The 21,574-nt window shown below is 45.1% G+C and overlaps 1 protein-coding gene across 2 annotated transcripts; it reads right to left on the bottom strand.

The window, feature by feature from the left end:
- Nucleotides 1-233: 233 nt before the first annotated feature.
- On the bottom strand, nt 234-21,567 carry CCDC191 (coiled-coil domain containing 191). Of its 2 annotated transcripts, none has more exons than XM_049824978.1 (16): nt 21,360-21,567; nt 19,889-20,030; nt 17,437-17,568; nt 16,718-16,896; nt 15,993-16,216; nt 15,038-15,194; nt 12,960-13,150; nt 11,944-12,193; nt 10,125-10,594; nt 9,511-9,605; nt 7,784-7,866; nt 6,299-6,400; nt 4,996-5,139; nt 3,637-3,789; nt 3,065-3,219; nt 234-1,564 (listed from the first exon to the last, which is right to left on the bottom strand). In XM_049824978.1, exons 1-16 carry the CDS (start codon nt 21,498-21,500, stop codon nt 1,432-1,434), a joined length of 2,751 nt encoding a protein of 916 aa, XP_049680935.1. In that variant the 5' UTR covers nt 21,501-21,567; the 3' UTR covers nt 234-1,431. The 2 variants fall into 2 exon arrangements, with proteins under 2 accessions (XP_049680935.1, XP_049680936.1); XM_049824979.1 differs by lacking the exon at nt 21,360-21,567 and adding an exon at nt 20,850-21,303.
- Nucleotides 21,568-21,574: the final 7 nt, after the last annotated feature.

Genomic DNA, 21,574 nt, shown 5'->3' with positions numbered 1-21,574 from the left:
TGGCTCGTGTGGGCAGGCAGGCTCTCTGACCACATCCCTGTGAGCTCTCCGCTTGGACTAATTGCCAATGCTAAAGCTCTGGAGCCTGCTGCTGTGCTTGGGCACCTGACCTGTCCTATACTACTTCATCAGCAGTGCTTAGTGCTGGCCTAGGTCCCTGACCCTGAACTTCTGCCTAGTGCCACTCAGCCAGCTTCTGACGCAATCTGCACTGACAACTCAGTTGTGTCCATTTCAGGTTTGGGTTTATTGGAAACTTTCAGTGCATATACAGGTTTTAAAAATTATCTGATACAATGGAAAAACAGTAAACTCTTCTTCCTGGCGTTACCCAAGTGCTCCCTGTACTGCCAAATGCTTTTGGAGAGAACTTTGCCTATCTTGTTGTGAGGGGGAAGTGATTCCAGGTTCCTGCCTCATGCTGTTGCTAAGACAAGACATACTGAACCTTACGGCATTACCCTATCTGCACTACGCTGCAGTTAAACGTTGAACAGTGATAAGAAACTTTCATTTTAATCATGTTAGCTTTAACTTATGTAAAAATACAGTCTGCTTTTGTCTTGGATTTTTAGGGTTTTTGAAGTGCTGGATCAAGTGAAAAGGCCCAGACAGACTTGCACAAAACATCCTTAAATGCTACAGTTAAACAACTTGGAAAATGTTTAAATGACAAGAAGATGGTGGCTCATAAACTTGGAATCACTGCTTGCCACCAAAATCAAAGCACTGTGCTTGTGAGCTGGCCAGTGCTGTGAACTAGGCAGTCCCTTGAAAAAGAATTCAGGTTTTAGATTGTCCATATGTGATGCTGTGATCTGGATCATTAGCAAATATGATTTGCATAAATAGCTCTTCCCTCTCCTCCTCCCATCCAAACTTCCCTGGCACAGTTAGCTGGAAACTGTTCTCTGGGTGGCCAAGTTCGCAGTAGTGGATAGTGGGTCAGCTGACAGTCAGGTCTGTTTGCTCCCTGATCAAGCTGTGTCACCCTACAGAGTACTGGCAACAGAAAAGCACCAGGTTACTGCTTAAGGAAAAATAGATGCAGTTCAGTTCTGTGCTTCCTGTGATGGAGAAGGATTCACGTCAGTGCTGCAGCTCTGTGTGTGGAAATGGTCTTGGCCTGAAACACACCCTGTGCTAGGCTTTGGTTACCTAGCCTCTCTGCCACCAGTGAAGACATCCCTACGGAGACTTCACATGAGGACCTTGTGGGGAATAACCCCCTGAAGTACAAAGTGAAACCGTCAGCTAAGTTTCCATATATGCTTAGTTTACGACAGCAGTGACCCCAAGGAGCTTCCTTTGGCTGTAAGACCCTTTGCACTGGACAGGACTTCCCCTTGGATTTGTTTCAGTCAGCAGGAAGATAGCACTGAACAGAATCAGTCTTTTTCTCCTCCTCCAGTCATCTTTGACTCTCTTCTGTCATGTTTGGAAGTTGGGGAGAATTTCAGCTACTCTCCTGCGTAGCTGGTTTCTCCTTTCCTCTCTCTCTCTTTCCTTTTTCATCAGTAATGGGTACTGCTTCCATGCCTTGAATGCATTCAGCACGAGTCTCCTTAAAGAAATCGAGGACACAAAGAACAAAGTGATGACATGAAGATGTGTGCATAACATAAATCAAAAGATTACTTCCATTTGAGGGGGGAACTCCCCTAAAATAGCTGTGGGCTTTGTCCTTTCTGCTGCTAGTCAGGGCTGTGACATGGTAAACCTCTGCATGCAGACCACTCCATTAATATGTCAATCATGCCAGCGAAAAATAACACATTGCCCTTCTCTAGTCCTCTCCCCCAAGAATTTTGCTCCTCCCTTTGACAGGATTCATTAGCTGGTGTTTGCTTAGCCCTCCGAAGATGAAAGATGTTTCCTGAAGAATAAACAGGGTCTCTGAAAGCAGTTTCTTCAGGAAAATTGCAGTTTGGTTTGGTCCAGACCAACCACTTGGGAGTGCAGGCAGCTGGGCTCCAATTCTGACCTGATCTTAATCACCCCACCAAAGGTGCCTTACCCTGGGTTCCCATATGGGCAACAGGGAGCACCAGTCCTGTCTAAAGAATAGTTGGCTGTGTCAAAGTCTGAGCTGCCTTTTGCCAGTCAGTGGGGGAACAGGTAATGAGGAATGACAGGTGATTATGCTCCTAATATGAGGTCATATATAGGATGAATCCAGTCTCTTCCTGGGTCTGAATTTTCCCTGGTGCCTCCAGTTTGCTGGCTTGTTGGGTTAAATCATGCACTGTTCTAATCTTACTGACACAGCAAGCCAGAACAGGTTTCCTCTACCACATAAGAGGTTAATTTAATTTAATTCTTACTCCAAGGTGCGGCAGATCCTGTTTGTGCTACGCACAGGCGCAGCCTATCCATGACTGCATGCAGCTGACATGCTTTCATGGTGAGGTAGGAGAACATGCTTGTGTTTTCTGCTGAACTTGGACAATAGTTTTTTCTTCCTGTTAAAATGCATAGCTAATGCAGTTATGGGACAATGAGTGAACTGGGTACACCTAGCTCCAGTCATGATCAGTAGAACTGCCTGCTGTAGTTTTCACTGCCAAGTCAGGCTGACGGTGGCATAAACCGAAAGATTGCTTAAGTAGGGTTTCTAGTTGATCAACGTTGGATTTATGAACTAAATCATATGCTGTGAACAAAACCATACAGTGTAATTCCAGCATAATCATTTGGCTTGCTATAATTGTACTTAAAGATTTTCCTAAGGCAGCTTTTAGCAGAAGCTGCATGGCCAGATCTGCTAATCAGCTTAGAAAGTTTCAGCTACTTAGCTGCTTTCACTGTATTCTTTCAGCAGATTTAAAAGTCCTGTGAAGGGTACCACTAAATTTATTTTTCCAGGCTGCATGGAAAATTCTTACCATAAACCTCTGCTGATGTTGTCTGTGCATATCACAGGAGCAAAATACCAGCAATAAAGAACCTGTTTCACATGTTCTTGGGGAACAGATAATTGACCTGTCAAAAGTAGTCTCTAAAATAATCTATAGGGTATATTAAACCCAAGTAAAAAGAACTGCTGGCAAGGGAATGCACTTACTTGTTACTGTGTTCAGCAGCAATCTTCAGCTTCTCCCATAAAGTACTTTTTTCCTCCATGATCACATCAAACCATGCCCAGAAGTACTTCCTCATGAGGCAGGCTGCATGGAGGGTACTCGCTTTCTCCTCCAGAGTGGAGAGATAATCCTTGTACTAGGGAAGGAGGACAGAGGAAGAGGCGAGAATGGCTTCTTTCTCCCAACCCCCAGCCCAAGAAGCAGAAACAGAGCAGTGCTGAGACTGTGGCAGTGAAGGGTAATAGGGACAGGAGTGAAGGAAAATCAGCAAGGAGCAGGATGAGACAGTGCAAAGGTGGAGGAGCAGTATGCAGGAGAGTGTCCTGGGTGGAGGAGAATGATGGAGAGTGGAGAGCTGAAAGAAGGTCTCTGAAGAAGGGAGTGGTGTTGCTGGAATGGGGACAGTGTAACTCAGCAAAGGTTGGGCTGCAGGTGTGTGAAGTGGCACTTGGCGAGGGGAAAGCGAAGCAGCAGCTAGCTTGCTTGGTAAGCGAAGCAGCAGCTAGCTTGCTTGGTATCATTTCTCCACTGTGGTGCAGTGGTGCAGGCAAACCTTTAGCCAGTTCTTGAAGCCCCGTCTCAGTAACGTATGGGAATAGAAGTCCTCAGCCTGAGACACCTTCTCCATGAGGCTTTCCTGGGTGTCCTGGAGCCAAGTCATCAGACATTTCCTCTGCAGGCCCAAGCAGTGGTGCCTTTGTGCCACCTGAGTAAAGACAGCAGAGACAGCAGCTCGTTAATTGGACTAGTGACTACATAAACATAAAGCTACAGAAAACTGGGTACACTAGAAAATCACCTCAGCTTTTTGGGGCCCCCAAAATGCAGATGTCTGACAGCTGGAATAACTTACAGGATAGTTTCCCACAAAGAAGGGTCAGCATAAGGAACAAGACCAGTCTCTCTATCAGGCCACTGCTGCATCACTTCTAGAGAATACCCTTTTGAATTAGATGCTCGGTTTAACCTGTTTTGACTGGAGCAGAGGCATGGCCTGTAACAGTTTAGTCCAACCCCATCCATAACACTGACCAGCAGGGTGGACTTACGGAGCGGGTGCTATCCCTCTACTTCTTCCCAGCTGGAGGCCTATGTGCCTTTGGTCGAGTACTGTAAGTAGCTGTAGTTCCAGTGACTTAAAGGGAAGCTTACCAACTTAGCCCTGGGCTCTGGATAAATCTTCAGGATACGGTTGAATGTTATTAGTCCACCCCGATAAGGCATGCCAATTCAGTCATGTACAGAAATGTTTCACTAGCAATATTTATATGCCAAGGTCTCAGAAGCTACCACTTGCTATTCCACACTGAAGATACAGCCAGGCTAGAACAGATCCGTGGATTATCACCTGTGGTGTCCTACCTGTAGCAGTAGCCAACACTGCACCAGCAGCTCCAGAGAGAGGGAAAGCCCTAGTGATGGGCTGGGGTTAACTGCTATAACTACAGTGGCTTGGCAGTGTCTTACTAATTAGCATTGCTGTGGAGCAAGAGAACTGACAGGCTCATGTCACATAACTTCAGTTTATTTTTTTGGCTATATCATACTAAACTAACTCCCACTGTGTTACTGGCATCAAATCATGTGGCAGTTAGTACTGCAGACAAGTGTAGACTAACAAAAGATGGTTTCTCATTAGATTGAAATTCATTCCTTTCTCTGTCCTTTTGGTTCCTGTTTAATCAGCTATAAACGAGGATGCCACCCTTGTGGGTTTTTGATGACCTTTCATGATTATTGTCAGATGGGCTGATTTAAAGAACTAATATAGGACAGGACGTGCAGGGAGAATTTTTGCTTTTTCCATCTCTACCTGGCTTAAGAGCCTATTAAGGTTTCTGCTAAGTGCTGCATCCATTCTTTTTCCCTTCCTCCCATGGCATCAGTCCTTTCTTTTATCCTCAGCACCTACCACCAGGTTTTCCTTGGCTTGCTCCCTCAGCCTTTTCCATGGCACCATTCCCAGCTTTCTCAGCAGGACCTTCTCATAGTGATCTCTGGCCTTTTTCTGGAGCTGCTGCTCTTTCTCCAGCCTCCTCTGCTTCTCCAGCTCTTTCTACAATACAAAGAGAACTAGTTTTAATTCACTCCAGATGAAGAGGACATAGAGCAATGACAATAAATTGTCATATTGGAGCTGGAGGTCCTGACCTGACAGGAAATAGGGATCTGCATGATCTTTAGCAGTGCAGACCAGATAGGACCCCAGGTACTAGAACCTGTGGTAGAAAGCAAACTGTCTTGAAAATTCTCATGGAAGATGATGGTATTTCTGGGCATTTCCTTGGGCCATGTATCAACACACGGCCTTCTCTGAGCACAGCAGATTGGTGTTACTGTAGCAAACATATCATCTGTGGCTACCAGCAGTGCTGACCTAGCAGGAACCTCCTTTTGATGGGCCTTCATCTATGTGGGGAGGGGTGCTTTGGTGAGCTCGAGGAGGGCAGCTTTCTATGTTTATAAAACTAGATTGAAAACATGTCCAGAAATGACTGAGTTTATGCATGACCCCTACGACTTCATCTAGCCTAAATAGTAAGGGAGAGATGTGGGTGTTATATAACTGTACAATATTGCTTTTGTCTGAGACTCAGGGATGAAGGTCAAACATCCTAAAACACTCAATCCAAGTAGAACAGTAGTTGTAGGTCAAATTCCTGTAGGATTTCAAATGTGCTATTTGGGTTATTAGGACAGCTCATTTCCAAGTAACAATAATGAAGTGGGGCTATTCCTAGGCTAGCTCCAAGGAGAGGATGCTTCTGTTCTTCAGGTGGAAAGTTGCCCTTCATATATCTGTCAGGCTTGTTTACTTTTAAATTGTGAGTTTGTGACTGGTATCATTGTGTATGCTGGAGGGGGATACAAGTGGAAGGAGCAGTCTGAAAGTAGGCTGAATATGCTGCCACTGTGAGGGCTTATGTAGCTATACCTCAGCAGTGAACGTCCACCAGCTGGGACCTCTAGTCCTGCTGATGAAAGAGAGACAGTATATGATTCATAGTGCGTTCAGTCCACAGCCCTTCCCCCAACGCTGCCAAAAAGGGGGACGGTGGTGAGGCTATATAGCGAGTGCTGTGCTATGGATCTCTGCTCTACTAATGGAGACCTCCATTTCACATTACTCTGGCTGCTGACTGAGTGCTAGTGGGTAATGGCTCTTCTTCTTCTCCCTGCTAAAGGGGTGGGAAACAGGTGAGGTGTTTGGTCACCAGCTTCTGCTGCCTTCTCTCCTCCCGTCGTTTTTCCTGCTGAGCTTCCTTTTCCTCAGCCTCCTTCCTCCGTCGTTCTTCCTCTTCAGCCTTCAGCTGGGCCTTGAAATGGAGAAAGTGGAGGAAGGTAAAACGTAATTTGGTGCATGTCACCTTTTCAGAGAACACAGACCTCTAAGCTTTCCCCGTATTCCTCTAGTATTGACCAGCACCTGAAACTTCAGAAGGAAGCAGACTTGTCATATACTAGACATGATCTGTGCCAGACAATGAACTGTGGAAGGGAGAGGAAGAAGGGACTGTTCTTTGTACTACCTATATATATCTCTTTCTTTGCCCTAAGTTATAGTATTTGCCCACTCTTCCCCTAAAAAATTTAAACCACACACCAAGTTATTTATTCATAACCTGATCACTGAAGTCAGTTATGAATCCCTGGGGACTGCTCTGAAGTTTTACTTCTACATGCAAAGCAGCTTTACAGGTACCCAAACATTTCTTTCCCCAAACACTGAGGATCAAAGAAGTTGCTTTACTTCAGTACTGGTCATACTTGCCACAATATCCTTCTCTGAATGGTTATCTATTCCCATTGCAAACCCCACTCTGCTTTCATTTCACCAAGCTTTTGCTCTTGATGTATGCATCAAAGGCCTAAAACCTACACCAACCATAATGCATGATTACTATGACTGTGCTTCCTGAACTCTGTGATCGTGGCAACTGCAGCTGAGGAAACCTAACCTGATGCTTGTCTGTCTAGTCTATGGTTAAAATGTTCTCTAAGGCTCATTTCAGCCTCCTGTGTACACAAGTGCATCTCTCTTGCTTGGAGAAGGAGGAAACCCTGGTTGTTTTAGGACCCCAGTTCTGAGCTTTCTAACCCTAATTCAACTTACTATCAATATTTTGGGCTTAATGCCCTGAAGCTAAGAAGGCTCCTCTGTTGGATGTGTACCACAGAACTTGTGTATTAACTACACAAACATTGTCAGTATCTTCTCTCTTCAGCAGAGATTTGCTAGAAGGATGCAGGATTTTTACTAGGTGAGACTGCACATCCTCAAGCTGCACATGACCAGACAGAAACGGCAGGGGAGGGGAACCCCACCACTATCAGGTCCAATCAAGTGGATCTCTGCACGCACTTCCACCCTTCCCATCCTCGGCAAGGACAAGTTACTGTCATGGGGTAGGTGTGAAAGAAGTGTTGGAGGGGTGGTAAGGGAGGCTGCTTTTGGAATTGCAACTGCATCAACGTGAAGTGTCTGCCTGTGATATGGCAGAGCTAGGGCTGTCACCATATGCAAATGCAGCAATAACTACTTCTTTTTATGTGTGCCGGACATCTGCTTTCTCACAACTATGAAACTCCTGTTTTGGATAGAGGGCCTTTTCTTGGTCCCTGACTCTGGGGTTAAAACAGCATTTCTTGTAACTGGAATGGTGTGAAAGAGACTTTATTTCATTTTCTACTTGCCTTACCAATTTTTCCTCTTCTCTTCGTTGTTTGGCTTCTTCTAGTTTCCTTCTCCGTTCTGCACGCTGAGTTGCTCTCTCCTCCATAGCTACAGAAACAGAGGATGTAAGGCTTAGTGGAAATGCACCATAGGATAATGGCAAAAGTTTGGTGAACAAGGATGAGCACTCTACTGCCAGGCCCCATTGACCTGGCAATGCCAGCACAAAGGGACTTGCTTTTTCTGCTGCTTCTTATGGCTGGCAGTGTCATGAACAAAGAACTCATAAATATTTATAAGATTACTCAGGACTACCCCAGTTAGGTTCGCTACACCCTTCTTGGTTCACAGTCACAGCCATGAGGCTCAGTTATGAAAGGAGCTGTATTCAGAGGTTTTATCCCTGTCTTCTCTGATTGAGTGCTGAGGCTCAGGGCACCTGATTCAGCAGCAACTGCTATGAGGTCTCCAATAAGCTCCAACTGCTTATTTAAAAAGTGACTTCATGATAGAAAGCATCCCTGCCACAGTGACACAGAGGTACTTGGTCCCACTAATGAGAAACTACTGCTAAATGCTTCTTTTGGGAGACAAATTGCAATGCGTGATCTTGCTGGCTATCGGCAAAGGTGTTACGGCACTGATGTGACCACACAGAACATGCAGTGGAGTCGAGAACCTGTGCTTGCTTCTTCTGGAGTCACAAATGAAGCACAGGTTGAAGCAATCAATAACTGGGGGGGTATTTAAGTGTTTTGTTCACAATAGGTTTCTTCAGATTCTTTTCTCCTCTCAGCTGTCCCAGGATTCTCTGCCAAGGGAAAATCATCCAGTGATAACTTATTCACTGAATTTTTTGGGGATCTTCAAACAAAAAGCACTTGAGTGCTCTGAAAATATGCTTACGCTCTCTAAGGTGTACAGATTTCAGGCAAATCAGAGTGAGTGATAGCTTGGACTAGGTAGCATTACAGCTGAACACTGTCAGTTCATGAAAGGCAACTATTAATGCCCAACTATCACGGCCAAAAAGCTCTGGTGATCCCCAAACTGGTAAACATCACAATGATCATATTCCAGACAACCTTTCATGCAGACTGTGATGACCGCCCAGTCGATATGGAAGAACATGACATAGGGATACAACAGAACCTGATCTTAATTTACTGCATTAAAAGGCTGTGCTGCGTGTTCAACATGTATGTGCTGTTCCATACACAGTTCCAGTGTATGTGCAGTTCCCCAGAGAAGGGGAGATATCTCACAGAGGGCTGGGCTCCGGAGCTCCTTTCCCAGCCTAGCTACTGTTGTCTCACAAAACCATGGGTAGGCACTTAATTCACTTTGAAACCTCAATACTTCTGTCAAGAAGGTAGGTGAAAATGACTGGTCAGTTTAAATGTTACTTGGATGCGCAATGAAGGGAATAAGACCAACAGCAGAAAACCCTGTAGAGCTTCTCTCTCTGAGTCTTGTCACACCAGAAACAATCACAAGTGTTAGGAGTAACTGCTACTACAGTGTACTAAGCATGGACCTGAGGGGCTTGCAGTGGCCCAGGTTTTACAGATGCCTGACTTGGGCACGGAAACAGCTCACCCTTTCACAGCACTGGTCAGGCTGGGAAAGAGAGCTGAGTTTTACTTGCATAGTGTCATCAACCAGCAAGGTTGAGGTGAAGAAAGAGAGAAGTTTCCAGACAAGCTATTGAGAAAAGTGGTCTGGAATAGTTTTTGCTATCTAGAACAGTACCTTTCAGTATGGGATGAGCTGAGGTCAGCTGGCTGGAGGGCCTCCTGCCTTGCATCGCTGCCCTTTTGTTTTCTGGCCCATGAGAAACAGGTGGACTATGAAAGGAAAGAGTAAAGGAATTAATGAATGAATGTGGTCAAATGACATCTCACACCTACCACTTATGGTTGAGAAACAGGCCTTGTAGTTTCTATTCTACATTGTGCTGCATTTTCATTCTGAATCCCTGATACACCTTTCTTCTGCTTGAAATGGGATTAATGATGCATCCTTGCAAAGAAGCTGAGTACCCAGGGCTGCTGCATGTTCTGAAATACTGAGGATGACACTCTCTGTTTTTTCTAACTAAATAAATCTCTGCTGCTACTATGTGTGACACTCTGGTGTTGCTGTTTCTAAGTGGATCCTGTATGGATCACATGGTGTTGAGCCATTGCAAAAGGGGAGGACGGAGAATTGTAGCCAGCCTGATACCACCCTTGAGGCTAAGTCACAGGTGAGAGGAAGAGCAGATAGCGCTAGCGTGACTGAAGTGTGCCTGGCAAATTCTGGCTCAACTTGAGTAGGAATGACACATACTGACTAATTGAGCCTGCTTTATTGAGGGCATATACCTCAAATGGGTTGTATTCTTGCATCTGGATTGTTTTTCACTCTTCAGTTTTTCCTCCCTGGTTTGTGAAGCAGAGTTGTTAAGAGGCTGGGTTACAGCCGTGGCTTGTGCTGACTCTTCTTTAGCTCTGCTCAGCCTCTGATTTTCCTGCAGTTCAAGGATCAGCTCTTGCTGTTTCTGAAGCTGCTGCCTCTGCTCCTCAATCAGACGTTGCTGGAAGGCATGACGGTGCTCAAAATGGCTACCATAAGCAGGAGCTGTCTTTGGACCAGGTGCCTGAAACTGCTGGGGGAGAGAGACTATTTGATTCCTGTACACAACCTCGTCCTGGGCACGCAAGGCTGCATGTTTTACGGTAATCTCCCAGGCAAATTTGAGTTTTCTGTAGGAATGAGATGTGTGAGCAGCATCCCAACAAGAGTGGTCTCTGGTCTGGTCAGGTTCTTTCCGTACGAGGCAAGTTTTGGTTGGCTAGGGGGAAAAAAAAAAAAAAAAAAAAGAAAAATTTGGCATTGATTAAAACCAAGCACTCTTCTGCCCTTTCTACATAGTAAGTGTTTCTTTAATGCAAATCTAGTGAGATGCCCGAGATATAGGGCAATCTCGGTTATGCAATCTTTATCCAGTTCCTAGCCAGGGCAGAGGGGCCCTGTTATGCACAAAATGGGAGGCTGTGGGAAAGAACTGTTAAGGAGCTATGTGCCACTTCACTGGGAGGAAGAAATCCTGATCAGGCAAGAGCTCTGGCAGGAATATATCCTGACTATTTTGTTAGGGAGCACAGCTCATTTCTCAGGGATTAGCACACTCCCTTCTGGACTGTGTTGTCCCCACTCAGCACTCAGATTGAGAGTAAAGGAAAAAACAGTTGTTGAAGTGATCTACACAGCTGATCAACTGGACAGTTCCTTTTCAGATGGAAGAGAAGTCTACAAGGTGCTGCTTCCTCGTGCCTCTTATCCAGCTTCAATAAATATTACCATGAAAGTGGTGCACAGTGGGGAATGAGGCTGTGCCTTTTCTGATACACATTCTTTCTCTGAAGAGGCATCAGATGTAAGGTCTGCTTTCTGATTCCTAGGTCAAACCCCAAATTCAGTCCCATCCTTCCAGCACAAATTTTACCAGTGCATCAGAAGAAAAATATGGGCCTACTAGAGTGATATAGGCAATGTGGGAAAATCAATTTTTGCTGACATTTAAGCAAACGAAAAGCTTGATCTGTAATATGTGTGTGTGAGCTCTCGTGCTAGGATTAGGATACTGCTGTGGTACAGGTTTTATAGACAGAAAGGAAGGGCAGGCTCTGACCTGAAAAATGACAATTTAAGGAAGCAACCTCTGATTCTCCTCTCCTACCTCCTTGTGATGCGCATTATCCTGAAACAGCCAGTGACAACTTTTTCCCTCCATGCTTAAAAGCCAGAAAGCTGCACTGGCATGACAAAATCCCTTGTCATGCAGTCAAGTGTTATTCTTTTTAAGTCTGAGCAGGCATCAAAGATGTAACTAATCTCTCAGCAAAAGTGATCTGGGGGTGGGACACTCATTGCGACTCACAGTACATGAAGGGTTGTTCTCTGGCAGCATTAGAGATTATTTTTAAAACTCATCCATTGTCCTTCATGTTTGCCTCCTATTTTTAAAGACTTCTCTCCTGAACAACTGCAGGAAGGTATTTGGGGGTCACCCTGTGAAAGGAGCCTTACTCTGGGACAATGTACTCTTTTATTTCAGATTGCACAAACTAAGTGCTTTGTAGGAATACTGAGATGCCAACAGATGACATGGGTTCGATAGACTACAAGGGAAGGATTTACCTGGTCTTGCTGCAAATCTTGATGATGGTTTACAGCTGCTGTCCCAGGCTTGTCAACCTCCAGTGGCCTGTCCAGACGACTCTTCCCCAGTGACACTGCCTCCAGCAGCTGTGCCATCTTTCTCTTCGTCTCTTCCCTCTTGATCTGCAGCTCTCGCTTTTCTGTCTCTGCTTGGCTCCAGCGCTGCCATGCCAGAAAGCAGCAGCGCAAAAGCCGTCGCTGGTTATGCTCCACAGACAGTTGGTTTTTCCTGAATGAGAAAGCAATTGTGTTATGATAGGAGTGAGGCTTCTGCCTAGGCCTACCTAAAACAATTGCATCAAGTACAGCAGTCCAGGCCATGGCATGAGGCCCCATATCTTCCCGAGTCTTTCTGTCACTTAACTCTGAAGGCCTTCCAAAGCTGTCCAGAGTTTCTCCAAGGAGGAGTGGGAGGGCAGAAAGGATGCCCATTATTTTGAAGTAAGTTTCCCTAGTTCACATTTTGCAATTTCCTGTGTCATCCTTGAGCTGTAGGATAGGTGCAAAAGAGGTACCCTGTTTCCTTGCCAGCTGCATAGGGGGAAGCAGCAGTGCCTCATCACACAGCCTGCCAGACACCTGCAAGAGCAAAATTTTCTCTGGCTGATAGGGAACTCATCCAACAGCCTCCTCAATGAAAGACACTGGCCAAAATGATCTCTGCTATACTACTACTGAAATAGGAAATAACTATATTGATCAGGAATAAATATGGCACCTCATATTCTCTGGGGTCCAGAGCAAGCCAGGGTGAGATATCTAGAGAGAATGAGATGCAGGCTTGTTGGAAAGTCCTAAAGCTCTTGTTTATCTCTGTCTTCCTTTTCATCTGTGCCACAATGCCTCTGGCAGATTGCAGGCAATATAGCAATTTTCTCAAAAAGGTGCTGTTTTCCTCCTGCTGGCTAACTGGCAAGCCCCTTTCACAGTCCCTGATCACTGCACTGCCCAAGTACTGCTGCAGTAGGAGGAATTCCACAGTGTAGGGTCACTACCTGTTTTGATCTTGGAGATGAACTTCCAGTTGCTGTATCTCCTGCTTAACTTTCTGGTCCCAAGTATAGTTTCTCCAGGCTCGCAGGGCCTTCAGTTGGCATTTCCAGTCAGCAAGGGCTCTGGCTTTTCCCATTTTAATTCTGTGCTCCAGAATGACTTTCAGCCAGGCAGAGAAATGTCGTTGCATGCACTGCATGGGAGAGTTTCAGAAAACCAATGAGCAAGACACAGCCCATCACACAAATGCTGATCCTTTCCACCCTTCCCCTTATCTGACTTTCCTTTTTGAGATTCTTTTTCAAATCCCCACTTTCAACAATTACCTTGAGGGTAAAAAAAAATAATGCAGAGCACGTGCAGGTCTTCTATAAAAAGCAGAAAGGGACTAGAAAGATAACATCATTGGGCTCTGCTTTTGAGTGAAACACGCTTAGTTCACCAAGTGTAAAGGAATAAAATGGGTGAGGAATGTAGAATTTCTGGAGGCAGGAAAGATGTTTCAAAATCTAGAAAACATCTAAGATGCTACAGGTAAGAACGCTTCTGTGGAGAACAGTTCACAAATAGCTCTGTGGACCACTTGTTTGGTGTTTTTTGTAAATTAGACAAAAATCAAGACACTTCCTAGTGTGAATTTATGACACGATCTAAGCTCACCCTTGTTCCAGTAGGAAGCCAAACCTTTCCCCTATTGTGTAATTAGACTCACTGCCTCTGGAAGTGATTTACGTTGTACAGAACAGCAATTTGCTATCTAATCTACCCCATAATTCTAGTCCTGTCGCTGCAGACACTGTTCATTTTGATCTGCCGAGTGGGTCAACTCACAGGACTCAGCTGTTCCCCTTTTGTCACAATGCCTTGTTTTAATTGCATTCCTCTCACTCACTGAAATCTCCAAATGGAGTCTTAGAAAAAGGACAAAATGTCAGTGCATTAGCTATTTCTTTCTGCTTTAGGAAAATAATCAAAGTGTCACTATTGCTTAGATCAGCTAAGCCGTGGCTTCTCACATTATGCCAGCCCTAAATTGTTCTGTGGTTTCATGCAAGCTTATCTTCATAGCTTAGACTGCGCTGCAGAGAGGTTGCGTACTGCTAAACAGTAGCCAAGCTCAAATCCAGCAGACAGGCAGATGAAGTGAGCCATCACCATAAAAACTACGGGATTTTTCTACTAAAAAAATTCTAGAGGTAGATAAGTAGACATTAATGATGATGACTGCTCTATTAATTAAAAACATTACATGATGGATGGCATTCACACCTGCACTCAGGGAAATTTATTCCCTTTGCTGAGGCTGCCCATATAAAATTATTCAGTACAAAAAGATCACTCTTTAATTGCACTTATTTGATACAACTACGTGTTTAACGCAGAGATGGCCACGGTATCACAATAATGAAGGTAAAAGAAATAGGTTCCTGCTAGGAATTATTAAAGTCTTTACGTTTGCCTCAAAAGAGCTGTTGCAGTATCACAGAATATCCTACTGCACCCAGTGGGAGTTGATCCTTGAGGAACCTGTTACTGTGGATGTGCTGGCATACTTCAACTCTTGGAGACCCAGCTAAAAATTCATCCCAGGCCTCAGCACTTCTCTCCTCTTCCCTCTCCCTGCTCCTGCACCAGGGTCTGCAAGGTAATCTTTAAAATATCTTCCCATACACACAATAAGGGCTTCTTGAGCCCTTTTGTGCCACTTCCGCCCTTTTACTTCCTTCCTCAAGGGCAAACAAATCCTGCTCCGCTGCCGCCTCTGTTCATCTGCCTGTTTCTCAATTGCAGAAGATTTTATGTTCGCAACTGTCCTGGGAGCCACATCTTTTCCACAACTCTAAGTGAAACCTCCCACTAAGTACACTTGAGGCACAGACATACTGGGGATGGAAGCTCAGGATTTCTTGCTCCTAGTCTTACAAGATACTTTTTGCCCTGCTTTTCTACTTTCCTGGTATCAGGAGCAGGGCTTGGAAGAAGTAAAAAACTCTGATAACTAGCACTTTTTACTTCTGTTTTGCAAAAGTAGCTGAGGGCAGGTAGCTGAGAGTCTCAGATAAAGAAGCGTGATGCTCACTCTCTGCTTATTGGTGTGAATCCTGTGCAGCAGCTCCTGAGCCCTTCTCTGTTTTTCTTCTCCTTGCTGTTCTTCCTTCAGGACCAGGGGCGGTGATACAGTAACAGATACCTCCTGCATTGACAGCTTCTGACTTTCTTCTTGTCTCTTCCCCTCCCTGGAAAGTGAACAAACCTACAGATCTAATACAATGAGGAAAGTACTATAGCACAGATTTCACTCTCTTTTTGGCCAATCCTAAGAGATTCACCTCTACAGCTTAGAAAGTTGCTGATTATTTACCTTGGCCTTCTTAGAAAACAGCCTCTGTCATGGTTTGGGGTCCCAGAGATTAAACAGTCTGGAGCATTTCCAAAATATAGCAGGCAGAAGAAAATAGTAAGATTTCAGTAAAGCACTTGCATGAGAAGATTTAGGATCTCAGGGCTGCCTAAATAAATAAATGGCATCCCTACAAGTCACATCTCTGTGACAATCCAAGCTCAGCAGAAGCAAAAATTATGTCTCTGCAGAATTCCCAGCCAAGAATGCACTTGATTCTCTCATAGCAGAGGAAGTATTTTAAGTGCTAGACTTTCAACACAGACTATTCTTTTTTTTGTGTGTGTGTGTACTGGCTTTCATGCTGTGTTAGATGCTAACAAGGCTGGATGTGGCCACAGGGTTGATGGAGAGAATGCACGATAGTGCGAACACCCTCCTACTTTGTGATTCAGGCTACATACTGGTAATGGCTGAGGGGAGGCTAACAGTATCTTTAGCCCAACTTCCCATTAATGATGAATTCTGCCATTGACATTGGTAACAAAGGAATAAAAGGTTTTGGGAGAGCTTGGAGACAGAGGAATAGCAGATTTTTCCTTTGGGACCACCTCTCCTCTTACATTTAGCAAAAGGAGCTGATAAGAGAAGTATTCTTCATACAGTTCTTTCCATGCCCCCCTCTCCCTCTTACATTCTCCATGCTTTTGCCATGGTATGCCTCTTCTCAGCCATTTCCTTTCGCAGCTTCACCATTTCCCTTTGGATTTCCTCCTCCTCCTTCTTGGCCTTCAAGGCCTTCCTTCTGTCCTCCTCCTGTGCTTGGAGCTTGGCCTCAGACAGAACTGATTTCTTCAGGGACTTTTCTTGTCTCTGAAGCTCTAATGCCTTCTGACGCCTCATTCGGTTTTCTTTCACCTGGGAAGGAGGAATCAGCAAAAATCAAAGCAGATGCCAAAGGCTGAAGAATTTGAGGTTCATTGTACACTGACAGGGTAAGTCACAATCCACATTGCATATGAAGCAAGCAACCCTATCTGTAGCTGGCACTGACTGCACTCATTCTGCTCTTAGACCAGCAAAAAAACTCCATTTAAGAGAGTGAGATGTTACTTGATGGGAGCAAACTCAGACCTGACTGCCATGGTGGCTTTTCCTGTCAGTCTTTGGAAAGGGGGGGGAAAACTTAAACAGATGTAGTGAAAGTTGACTGTGCAAGCTACTGTGAATGGCTAACGTGCATGCAGCAACGCAGTAATGTTTCAGATAAACTGTGGAAGAGTATCCTCGGGTATTTGCCCGCAAGTCAGAGATTGTTGCAGGTTGTGAGAGAATACTGGGGAAGTATCACTGAGCATTCACTCTAATCCTATAATCCTCCATCTTATTCCTTTTAACTGTGCTGCCTTGCCTGCTCACCTGCTTGTGTCTGAGCTCCATGATTATTCGTGGATCTACAAGTTTTTGTTTTTCCTTGATGTCTTCAAGTCTAAGGTCTTCCGCTATCCCACAGTTCACAACTTCACTCTGCAAAAGATGCTGTAGGTATTCTTGGACAGAAGAACTTTCCAGTTCATGTTCCAGATAGCTGCACAAGTCTGAAATGAGGAATTTAGATTATCTCAGGCTAGTCTGAAATGAATAAGCCCCTCTGTCTCAGATCACAAAGCCTAATGTAATTAAAAGGATCACTTTCCCAGACTGTGAATGCATTTCTGATGAAAGTGGACACACTGACTGCACTCTATTTATCCCCAAAGAGTCTTAATCAGTCTCACATTGAACACACTAGAGCAGTAACAACATTTTGTCCATTTTTTACTGCCTTGCCTCTGAGCATCTTGAACAGCTGTATAAATTTGACAGGCATCACAAACACCCATACACAAAAGAAATAAAATTTCTCTTTTATACAAGGAGACATTGAATGTTTATGAGGTGCATTTGTGCAGCCCTACAGCAAGCTGCTGTAAGAGCTGGGGGAGAAAAATCATAACCTCTAATATTGTTTCTACTGAGCCCACTACCGTGGCCTCAAAGCAACTTTTACCTCTCAATCTGACAAACCATGAGACCTGGCTCCCTTCCTCAGCACATCTTCAGAAAGGAAGCCAGGAGCTGCTTTGTTGTGCTCTCACCATCAAACCGCTCATACTTCAGAGGGACTGCAGAAGGCTTTTCCATGAGGACAGTGTCAACCTCATCTTCTCCATCGCTTATCAGCTCCCGCTGCAATTTGGACTTCATCCAGTTACTGAGCAGCTCTTGGGCTATCATGAGGAAAGAGACTGATGACTTCACTTGCTTAAAAAATATATGGGTAAGTATAAACTAGCAAGACTCTGTCTCTGGGATAGTTATATCACATGCTGGGAAGGCTGTCTAAAATGACTGTAAGCGGATCTACAACAGAAAATGGAATAAGGCTAATAGTTCTGTTCTCATCTTCTTGATCTATAAAAGAACAGGAAGAGAAGGTGGCAAACTTTTTCCCTGTCACATAGGTCACAAATAAGTTCTTCTCCACCTCATTTTTCCCACAAGATTCTGTGGACATTTAGATCACTTGTGCGATTATTATAGCATTTATCAAGGAGATGGAATTCACATGAGGTAATTCATAACTCCAATAGCTTTCATACGTTTCATACCATTGCACTTGCAGACCCTTAGGTATTTTCCACGTGTACAGCCAAGGATGTCATATGTTAAATACAAAAAGAACTACTGTTTGGACAAATGTTTGCTTCATGTGTACAGGTTAACTTTTTCAAGAACCACAGCTCCAGGAACAACTGGTGAGTCTAGATTACAAATCTGTCAGGTGGCAAGCTTCACCAGGGACTACCTGTACTCAGAATTAAGACTGCAACTACAGGAATGCACCTGTGATGGATTTGGTACTCCTCAGTGAGCTCAAATGCCTAGTGAAAAACTGGGTGTAAAGTCCTGTGAACTTTTATTTGCTTCTCCACTCTTCTGTGGAAAAATTCCTTTGTTTCAGAGTTCCTACTAAAAAACAAGGACAGCTAACAAGGCTGCTGCCTCAACAAACCACCTGGCCTTGCTGCATGGATGGCCAAGCTGTTCCTGAAGCAGAATGCAGGGCTGTAAACTGCAAGGCATCAGGAGCAGCCCGACGAGAAGCTGAGCCATCCGTGCAGTGAGGATGGGCAAAGAGCAGGGATCTCAGCAGCCACTGTAGTGCAAGTCATCCCCTGTAAAGGCACACAGCCGATAGACAGGAGGAAGCAGCTGCTCCAAATCTCTTGTTCTAACACAAACTGTAGATGCTCCCATTGAGTCCTGGTATTTCTAAGGCAATAAAGCCTTTTAAAAACTTCCTTAAAAAGGGGTGGGTTTTTTGAAGAAAACACAAGTCTAATGTTTATTGTCCTTCAAATTACTTTTGTTCTCTTTCATAATCTCTCAGACCAGCTCAGGAACAAGGAAATATATCCGATAGCAGAAAGAAGAGAGAAAAAGAGCTTATCACTTGGGGAAGGGTTACTTTTTTGAGTGGGAAACCTGAGCTCCTCGTAACTGGAATAAAAGAGTTCTGGCACTTCCATTATCAATTCCTTTCTTTGCAAAGTGGACTATGTGTAGTTAATACCATTAAGTATTCTAATAATGGATTCCAGATAAAAGGCTTTTAGTTGAGCTAGGAACAATCCTGAGAGATTGGTAGCTATAAAAAGGAAAACCCTAGCAGGGAAGGGCAAACAAAAATAATAAAGAACCATGAGGAAAGCAAGCAACTTTTCCACCAATTGTGAAGACAGCTTCTTTTGAGCCAGTGTGCTGTATAATGCATCAGACAGCGCACTGTAAGCAGATAGGTGTATTCTGTGCTATCAGTTGAACCCTTGATGATTACAAGTGAAAAAGCTGACTTCCTGTATTGAAGTGGATGGTCTTGAGACATGTCTTCATTCTATTCTGTAAGGCTCACTTCTGAGTCTTAAAAGAACGGTTAACTCAGTTTTTAAAATCCTGTCTCTTATCAGCTTTTTACACTGCAGATGTACTTCTAGCACTGATGGGAGATAATTTCCCTCTCTTTTTTTAAATCTACCGCAGTTTTATTTTCAAATTTCAGCAAGCACTTGTGGCTGCAGGCATTACAAAGGGAATATTTAGTTAGCTAATTAGTGAGGAAAATTTTGCATGGGAGTCAAAGCAAAACCACACAATTATTCATAGATGTGAAAGTTACATAGAGCAACTCCATTTTCACATCTGGCCCACTATCAAAAGTATGTCAGGTAATTTCATCCAGTTTCCTGTAGCCCACTAACTTGTATTTGACCATACAGTGTGTCTTCAAGGGCAGTATTCATGTTCGTATTGACCTGAAATCTCCAGGAGACAGAGTTTATCCTTCTCTTAGGTATGCTAATTAGGATCTATCTTGAACTCCAGCAGTTGATTCTTCTTATGCCTTTCTCCATTAGATAAAAGACATCTTACGATGAACTGTTTCTTACGGTCTCAAGCTTTGCAAGAGCCTGTTCAGACCAGAACCACAATGCTGGATCAAGAACAGTTCATTTTAGGCAGGTTGTGGCAAGCAGTATTTCAGCTCACCTTCCTCACGGGCCTCATCATGATCTTGCAGCTCTTCCACGGTTTCCAAACTTGTCACAGGACCACAAGGCCCCAGTGGATACCTTGACTTTTGAAGGGAAAAAGCTTCAGAGACAGCATACTCAGAGGCTTGGTCCGCTTTCTTTAAATTAGAGAAAGGAAACATTTTTAAGGATTGCTGGATGTTAATTTTCAAACTTCCTCTATCCAGGTTCTCCTCCAGAGAGAGCAAACATCAGTGGGAATGTAACACAAGACAGCATGGCTGTTTTAAGAAATAGATTTATTTTGAAACATGTTTCCCCGACTGTTCGATTGACTAGAGAAATTGGACTTAGCAATCATTAAGTAATAAGCATTCATTTGGCAATTAATGCCAATCATAGTGATTGGAGAACGTGTAGGGAGAATGCAAACACCCAGCCCCAGGGGGCTGGATGGAGACTTGCTGAGCTACTCCCCAGCAACCACCAACTATGAAATTTGTTGTCAGCATTTTGTCATAACCAGGCTGTCTGCTGTGTAAATAGTCTGAGTGACTTTCCGTCCCATATTCAGCTCTCTGAGGTGTAAACGGTCCTGGTGTGTCACTGTGTTTTCACACGTAACACCCGTACCCCCGACAGCCCGCATTTCTGCAGGACTTCTTCCCTTTGTGCTGGGGCAACCAGAGCAAGCTGCTGCCAAAGGCCTAGGAAGCTGCATGAGGCGGCAGGTCCACCCTCCTACCTTCCGTAAGAAGCAGGCCGAGGGTGGGAGCACGGGGGCGCCCAAGGAAGCAAAACAAAGGGAAATTCACCCCAGAATTCATTTTCCTTGATCTCAGGTGGTTGTAGAGGCAGATGGTGCTTTGGGGTAAATCTTTTGTAGTACTTGCCCATACATACAACCCACAGTACTGCTCAACAGCAAGTTTTGTGCATGACCCGTGAGTTTTACGCACAGCAACATGGTACCTTACTCTTGAGTGCATTACTGGCCAAGTTACTTCACCTCGATCCAGTGTTCCAAGTTATCAGAGTCAAACCTTGGCTAGAAATAAGATTTTTTTTATTTTTTTTTTAAATAATAATGATAGCGTTGCGACCACCTGTCTCTTTTTTTTCTGAGCCGGAGTTTAACGCTGCCGACCTCAGCGCCATTCACTCGAGCGCGCAGCGCGGACTTCCCAACGGCTGGCGAGTCAAACGGCCGCCGCTGCCGCCGCCCTCCCACAGCCCTGGGAAACCTCTTTCCCGACCCCACTCATAAAAGCGGCTGGGATCCCGCGGGGCTGTCCCGACCGTGACACAACCCGCGCAGCACCCCCGGCCCTCCCCGCCGCCATTTGAGCGTGAGGCGAGGGGCGTGGCGGCGGCGCGCGGCCCCTCACCCGAGAGGCCGCGCCCTGATTGGACAGCGCGCTGCAGGGCGCCCCCTAGCGCTCTCCGTCCCGCCCCGTCCCGTCCCGCCGCCCGTCAGGGCCCGTTACCTTCGGCCTGGCCCCGGCCGTGAGGCGCCGCCAACGGTAGAGCTGCGGCCGGTGCCCCGGGCAGGCCGTGGCCACGCCGGGCGCCCCCGCCAGCCGCCCGTCCCTCTCACGGGCGTACCGCGCCGGGAGCGGCTTCGCCATGGCAACGCCGCTCTCCTCGGGCGGGAGGCGGAAGGGCGGTGTCTGTGCGCCGCCGGCGCGAGGCTGATGACGCC

Source organism: Accipiter gentilis, chromosome 21, assembly GCF_929443795.1.
Source record: "Accipiter gentilis chromosome 21, bAccGen1.1, whole genome shotgun sequence".
In the NCBI taxonomy this organism is placed as follows: Eukaryota; Metazoa; Chordata; class Aves; order Accipitriformes; family Accipitridae; genus Astur; species Astur gentilis.
Note: the sequence above shows the minus strand (reverse complement) of the source record. Positions and strands in the feature narration are given on the sequence as shown.